Consider the following 7,093-nt stretch of genomic DNA (forward strand, 5'->3'; position numbering starts at 1 on the left):
TCGGCTAAGTCCCTTTGGTCATTTGGCACGTGCCCTCATTTCACAGAGGAAGATCCTGAGGCCAGAGTCACTGAGGCTGCATTGGTCTTCCCACTGCACACAACCCCCCCGCCCCCCCGCCCCCATGCTGCTCCTTCATCGAGCTACACAGCGTGCATCTAGCTGCATGCACCTTTGTGGTCATGAGGACTTGGGTTCGAATTCCAGCACTGTCATCTGCTGGCTCTGTGACTCCAGGCAGACTACCGCCCCCCCCCCCCCCCACCAACCCCGCTGAGAGCTGCAGTTCCCTATCCATAAAGTGTGAACGATCACACAACCTTTTAGGGTTATCTCTAGAACTGAGATGGCAAGAGGTACACGTCCAGCCCGGGGCCTGGAGTATCACAGCTGCCCAGCACTATTTGACTTCGTCCTTCACTCAGAACACTCACCGCAAGTAATAATAATGGAAATAGCTCACATTTATTGAGTCCTTTACTTGGTGCCAGAAACTGTTGTAAGCATTTTACATGTATTAGCTCGTTTATTCGTCTTTTCTCCAAAGGCAAAAGTATCTTTCTTGCCTCCCTAAAGCCATCCATCCTCACAACTGCTGTACGGCCTGGCCTAGCACCATTTCAACAGAATTTGCTGATTTTAAACAATATGTTGCTAGAATGATTTCTTGTTTTCTGTCGCTGGCTCAGAGCAGCCAGCCTGCTTGCTGTGACAAAATGTGATGAAACCAAATGCTGTTTCCTTGGCTTTTCGTACATACGACTAGTCCAAAATCTGGACTCAGGGTTGACCCCAGCACAAGAGGGTGAGCGATGGGGGAAAAGTGCAGGGAGGGGTGGCCCTGATGGAGGTAGGAATGGGGGTGGGGCACAGATGACACAGATAGGGACACTCCATGGTCTAAGAGCCAGTAGCGGAAGGAGTCAGAGATTTGCTACAAAGTTAAAAAAAACCAGCTTGGCCCCCAAACATCACGCCATTGCATTATCACAGGGTCCGCTCTACTCCTCAGCACCTCCAGCCCCTCCCTCCAGGTGCCCTGAACCACTCTCAGGATCTAGAAGCCTGTGTTCTATCTTATCTGCACTCTCGTTTGTACATGCTGTCCCTTCTCTCTGAAATCCCCTCCCTCCTTCCTTGTCTGCCTTGGAACTCCTACTGATGCTTCAAGACTCAGCTCAGATATCACTGGCTCCAGGAAGCCATCAGAGAGGTCCCCAGTCTGACCGAGGTACTCCCCTAAGCTCACCTAGCAGCTCCGCGTTCCTTCCCGGTATCTCCACACACCTCTTTCCTCAACAAGAATGAATGGAGGACACGCTGCGAGCTTTATTTAGTTCTATAGCCCCCAGCAGCTAGTATAGAGCTTGACATACAGTTGACACTCAACAGACGCTGGGTGATTGAGTGAATGAACCAGGAAATGAGCATATCCCCACTCAGAGAAGCGGTCATGATAAGATATGATAATGACATTAAGAATAATTAATCACTGCTACCCCCAGATACTGTGCCAGTCTCTTTATCCAGATTATACAACAGCTCTCATACACTGAGCACCTGCTGCTATGCAAGAGCCGGCCAGAGTCTGCACACATGTTATCTTCAGCCCAGCAGTGTGGGGCAGGGCTGCCCGAGGCCCACAGCTAGAAAGGGGCAGTGCCCGAGGCCCAAGCTAGGTCTGCCTGACACTTCCCCCTGAACCGTGCCTCCTGCCAGAGAGGGTCCACTGCTCTTGGTTCTTCACGCTGCAGACCCTCAACAGCCTCTGTCAGCCCCTGCTCCCAACCCCTCAGTCCCTCTTTGCAGGCGCCAGTCCCAGATAGCTCGGCCTCGTGGTGCGTCGCCCTGTCCACTCCCTGGGAAGGCTGCTCCCCTCCGCCCCCCCCCCCCCCCCCCCCCAGGACAACCCAGAAGGGCCAGGGTGTGTTGAGCCCGAGGTCCACAGCTGGTGCCAGGGAAACAAACGGGCATTCGGAAGCGGGAGCTGCTTTGTCTGGCAGCGGAGCGATTAACCCTTGCGCAGCAGCAACAAACAGAGCGGCTGCAAATAAACACATCCCAAATGGGCCTGGAGAATAAAGGCCAACTGACACCTCTCCACCATACGCGTCTCTCCCTTGCCAAGTTTATTTCCAGAGGTGATACAAGCTAGATGGAATGAGGCTTTGGGGGCAGCCAGCATACTCCCCCAAAGGCTTCTCCTGAAGCCCCATTCTCCACCTGTTGCACTGGTCCTCTTAGGGGTTGGGAAGCAGAGGGATCGCGGTGCTCAGCAATGCTGCTCCCCACTCTCTCCCCCTCCAACCCCAAAAGGAATAAATGCCCAGAAACTGCCTGGGCATTTCCTTACGAGAAATGCCTTCCACTGGTGTTCCTGGGAGAAATTAAGCCAAGAGTCTTGGAGCGGGTCATCCAGGACAACAAGGAGTCTTGGGGGGTACCTGGTGAAGGAATTCATTCCCCAGACCTTTCCTCAACACTTACTATGTGTCGGGCTCTGTGTTGGGTGCTGGAGAGATCAGGGGGATCAGACATGACTCCTGCCGGGGTCTGGAGGGGGAGAGACAGACACAGACCAGTAGGTAGGTGTGACGGCTGACACCCAAATGGGGTGGTAAAGGGGCAGAAAAGAGGAAGGTATCAGTTGCTTGGTGATGAGAGGGGCACAGTGGGGCAGTCAGGACAGGCTCCAAAGTAGGAGAAACCCCCAGGGCTGGATGCTGAAGGATGACTCGTGTCCTGGGGCAGACAAAGCAGTCTGTGTGTGTGTGGTGGTGGGGGGAGGCGAGGGGGCACTTACAGCAGCAGAGAAAGGCAGAGAGGCCTGGGGAGCGGTAATCCAGACATTGGGAAGCCTGTTGGCAGAGTTTAAGTATGTGGTGCCAGAAAGGGTGTGGCAGGAGGTAAGGCAGGACACAGGTGCAGCACCTGAGAACAGTGGATCCACCGAGGGGTTTTAAGGAGTGGGATGATATGCTTTGAGGGGACCTTTAGGAAGACTACTCTGGCTATAGGGCATGGGATGGGTGCGGAGGGGAAGGACCACGGAGCCGGAGGCCAACAGACCAGTTAGGAGGCTGATGCCATTTCAAGGCAACATTTTTATGGGGGCCAGCACAATTTTCAGAACTCTTACCTGTGCATATACATGCATTTACGCATCTATCTCTCTGTCTGCCTCTCTCTCCATCGATCCATCCATCCATTCCTCTACCCACCCGACCATCCATCCATCCATCTATACACTCACAACAAATATGGTATTTTGGTACCTCCACTAGAGGGAGAAGGAAACTAAAGAACAGAGAGGCAAAGCCACTTGTCTGAAGGCGCACAGTAAGTGGGAGGACTTGAACCTCAGCGCAGTTGTGCTGCATGCTCTCAACCACTGCACTATTGTACTACTCCATCAAAGACGACAAAGGCCCGAGTCAGGGGGCCTATGTAGTTAGAGGAAAATATGCCTGATGGGCCAGCTCTGTATCTGATGCTCCCCTGAAATAGCTTCTGGCTTCCACGGATAGAGGGGTGCAGCCTTTAATGTGAGGTCCTTGGAAAAAAAGCACGAACTTTTAGGGGACTGGAAAGTCCCCGGGGCAGGGTCATGATAGGAAACCACTAGGGGTCCCTTGAGTGCCCAGGAACACATACTTGGGGAAGGGAGGTATATCCTTTGCTGGGGTGTGTGTGCGCCTGCAAGCTCTTCTGATGAAGGGAGGCAGGGTACTTGCGAGTAAGAGAAGGGTGTACCCCAGTGGGAAGGGGCCTGATCGCTTCAACTCATGGCCGTACCTGCTAGGGAGACTGAGGTCCGGTGGCTTCTGAAGGGGCTGTATGCTTGCCGCAGCAAGCTCCTGTTGCATGGTGGGGTCCGAAACATGTGGCCAAGGTTATGACCGCCTGCACCACCTGGGGCAGCTCTGCTTTCCACTCTCCCGGCCATGCTCCAAGGCAAGGAGGGATAGGAATTGGTAGGCGTTGGGGAGAGCAAGAATCCTGCCCAGGGGTCTTCTAATAGAAGAGAGGTCCAGGCTCAGAGAAGAAGGTGACGTGTGGCTTCTGTGTGATGCATCTGATGGCATGCAGAGTTAGACTTTCAACTTGGCTGGCTCTGAGCTTTGGACAGCCTTGAGGAGCCTCATTTTCCTCATCTTTAAAATGGGAATGAAGCTCATTGCTAACCCAGAGGTTGTGTGAGTGTCAGATGTGAACACTGGCTGTTAGCATGACATTCTGCCCTCTTTGCACAGCCATCGTCAGAGATGCACGATTCTATTTGGCGGGCCGTGTCGTACAACTTGAAGCGGGAGCCAGGGGTTGCTGATAACCGAATGGAACGTTGAACTTCAATCTAACTTTAGGGGCTGCTAGGTTGTGGTCAGCCAAACAATAAACAAGGCATCGCTACTCTCTTTCCTTCGTCTCTGTAGAACTCAGAATTGTGTTTGAAGTCGAAACGAGTCGCTTAGCAGCACACATTAACAGCATTTCCTGCTTGCTGAAGCAGGGGGGGCACTAGGTAGGGATTCTTCAAAGGCATGCTGGAAAGCCCAGAAAATAAGGGATGTTTTGGAAGTGGAAGAATCAGGGATGCCCCACATAAACCAAAACAAGGAGGATAAGATTGGAGCCAGGGTCACCATCCTAGACAGGGACTTGCCCAATTAGCCAATCAGAGGCCTGGCCTGCCTGGCATCCGGGCCAACACCTGTTGGAGCAGCCGCATCTCTTTACCATCACAGGAAAAGCTTTGTCAGACACAAGACTCTCAGGAGTGAGGCAAAGGGGCTGGTTAAATCATCATCAGAGCATCGCAAATAAACACACAGCCAACCTTCCCCGCACTAGTGGAAAAACCCAAACCCACCTAAGGGGCATTTACACACGAATGACTGGACAGGCTTGTCCCACGCTGGGGCTTGGCACAAGAACTCCTCCACGGCAGACCATGTGAGGCAGATACCTTCTGTCTGACAGCTGCATTATCCAGACCCACAGCGTGGGGGAACCAGCACAGCAAATGGTTTACAGGCCAGGAGCACAGCTTCTCCTGGCCCCTGCTGTTGGAATCAATATCTCTCTACTAGGCTGCTCTCCCCACTGCAGGGGCGTGGCTCCTCTAGACCAGGGCCCACGCTCAACTCATGGGGTCAAGGGCCCGGCTGATGCCCACCACGGCTCAAGTCCCCTGGGTGCTTGAGACAGAGCTTTGAAAAAGTAGCAGAAGGGGCTGCCGACTCCTCCACCTCACTGGCTACAGCTTTGGCGTTGGTTAACATCCTGGGCGTTTCCTCCAAAGTTCCCCCTCCTCCCCTCCAGACTCCAAGTGCTTTGGAACTCAGGCGTAAGCTGCTTAGAGCAGTGCAGTTCTGCTGATGGCTCATTTTTAAAGAGCTTCCCGATGGTTTCCCCAAAGACAAGCCCACAAGTAAGACGTGCTTCTCTCTCTTCCCATCCCTTCACCGCGGACACAGGGCAGCTGCCTGCAGTCCTGTGGACCTGGGGGTGACGTCCGGGACAAAGAGGGCTAGCACTCACAGAGGGGACCAGAAAGAGCAGAGTTGAGGTTTTGGGGGCTAACACAGGAAGGAGAGAGGCCGGGACGGGCGAGCGAGGCCACCCCTCCTACAGTGGTGTCCAACTTCCCTCAACCTGGAGGTCACGGCTCAGGGGACCTAAGAGCGGGTTCCGCCTGGGCGTCCTGGAATGATGTCATGGCCAGCGGCCTGGTGTCCTGCCCGGGGCGGGGAGGGGCGGGGAGGGCCTACTGACTCTGGAGCGTGGGGGAGCGGGTGCGCGCGGAGGGCAACTCACAGAGGAGAAGTTGTGCGGCCCGCAGAGCTCGCCCCGGTACTTGCAGGAGAGCAGCATGTCCTCGAGCTGGTGGCCCAGGCGGTCCATGAAGGCGGCGCTGATGCCCTCGAAGTGGCGCGGCGGCAGGAAGAGGCGGAAGTCGGCCAGCTTGCGGAACCACTGGCGGCGCGGCTCATCGCCCCGCAGCAGCTCGCTGACCAGCGGGCGTGCGGTGCGGTTGGGCAGCAGCAGCCCGAGCCAGTGGCCGGCGTAGTAGAGGTCCCCCTTGGAGAGGCGCGGGAAGCGCAGGGGGTTGTTGTTGCACACGGTGACGGCGGGGAAGGGCAGCTGGCGGCTCCACTCGCGGTGCACCCGCGTGTGCGACGGGAAGCTGAGCCAGTAGAGCAGGCGGTTCGAGGACCAGGACAGCAGCAAGCCGAGGGACGTGCAGAAGGCCAGCACCCACAGCGCCCGCCGCTGGAAGGAGCCCCCCGCCGCCGTGCGCCCGGCGCACATGTGCCGCAGCCCGTGCAGTTTAGCGCGGCTCAGCGACGGCCGCCCCCTGCGGGCGACCCCCGGCCCCTGCAGCGCCCGCTCGCGTTCGCCGCCCCTGTCGCCCCCGGGCTGCCCGGCCGCCGCCACCGCCGCCGGCGCCGGCTCCTCGCGGGCCATGCGGAAGCGTCCCGGGCCGGTGAGCGCGGCCGCGGGCAGCCGGGCTCCGCCGCTCCGGCTCATTCATTCAGCCCGCGGCTGGCGGCAGCGGCGGCGGCCCCGGCCGGGAGGAGCCGCCATGGGAGTCCGCAGCAGCAGTGGAAGCAGCAGCAGCAGCCGCCGCGCGCAGCCCGCGCCAGGGAAGCGTGCGCCCGAAAGGAGCTCCGGTGGCGCGGCATGCCCGCCCGGCGCCGCCGCCGCCGCCGCCGCCTCCGCGGGCGCCCGCCCGGGACTGAGCGCTGCCTCGGCCCGCCGCCCCTGGCTCTGGCCTCTCCCGAGCGCCGCGCGGGCTCTCCGGGCCCCTAGTCTTCCTGGAGAGTGCCTGGCCCGGCCGCTACCTCTGGAGGGGCCCCACCGGGCGCCGCCTCTCCGGTGCCCGGGCGCTGCGCCCGCCTCCCCTCGTCCTGGACCTCGGGGGACCCTGCGCCGAGTCCCCCCTGCTCCGCCTAACCCCAGCTTTTACGCTGGTCCGGGGAGAGCAGCCACTCGGCCACCATGCCTGATTTGGGCATCCCCAAGGGCCCCGCCAGCCCAGCCGGTAGCCCAGCGGTGCTGGGACCCGGGAGAGAAGGCGCCGGGGAACGAG

General features: G+C 58.1%; 1 protein-coding gene across 1 annotated transcript in view; it reads right to left on the minus strand.

Moving 5' to 3' along the window:
* Positions 1-6,531, minus strand: part of ASIC2 (acid sensing ion channel subunit 2) — a 266,321-nt gene extending 259,790 nt beyond the window's left edge. The window contains exon 1 of the mRNA XM_030296641.1: positions 5,818-6,531. Within this exon, the coding sequence (XP_030152501.1) occupies positions 5,818-6,531 (714 nt within the window). The remainder of the gene's footprint in view (positions 1-5,817) is intronic.
* Between the last annotated feature and the right edge of the window lie 562 nt (positions 6,532-7,093).

The sequence above is a fragment of the Lynx canadensis genome, chromosome E1, assembly GCF_007474595.2.
Source record: "Lynx canadensis isolate LIC74 chromosome E1, mLynCan4.pri.v2, whole genome shotgun sequence".
NCBI classification, from domain to species: Eukaryota; Metazoa; Chordata; class Mammalia; order Carnivora; family Felidae; genus Lynx; species Lynx canadensis.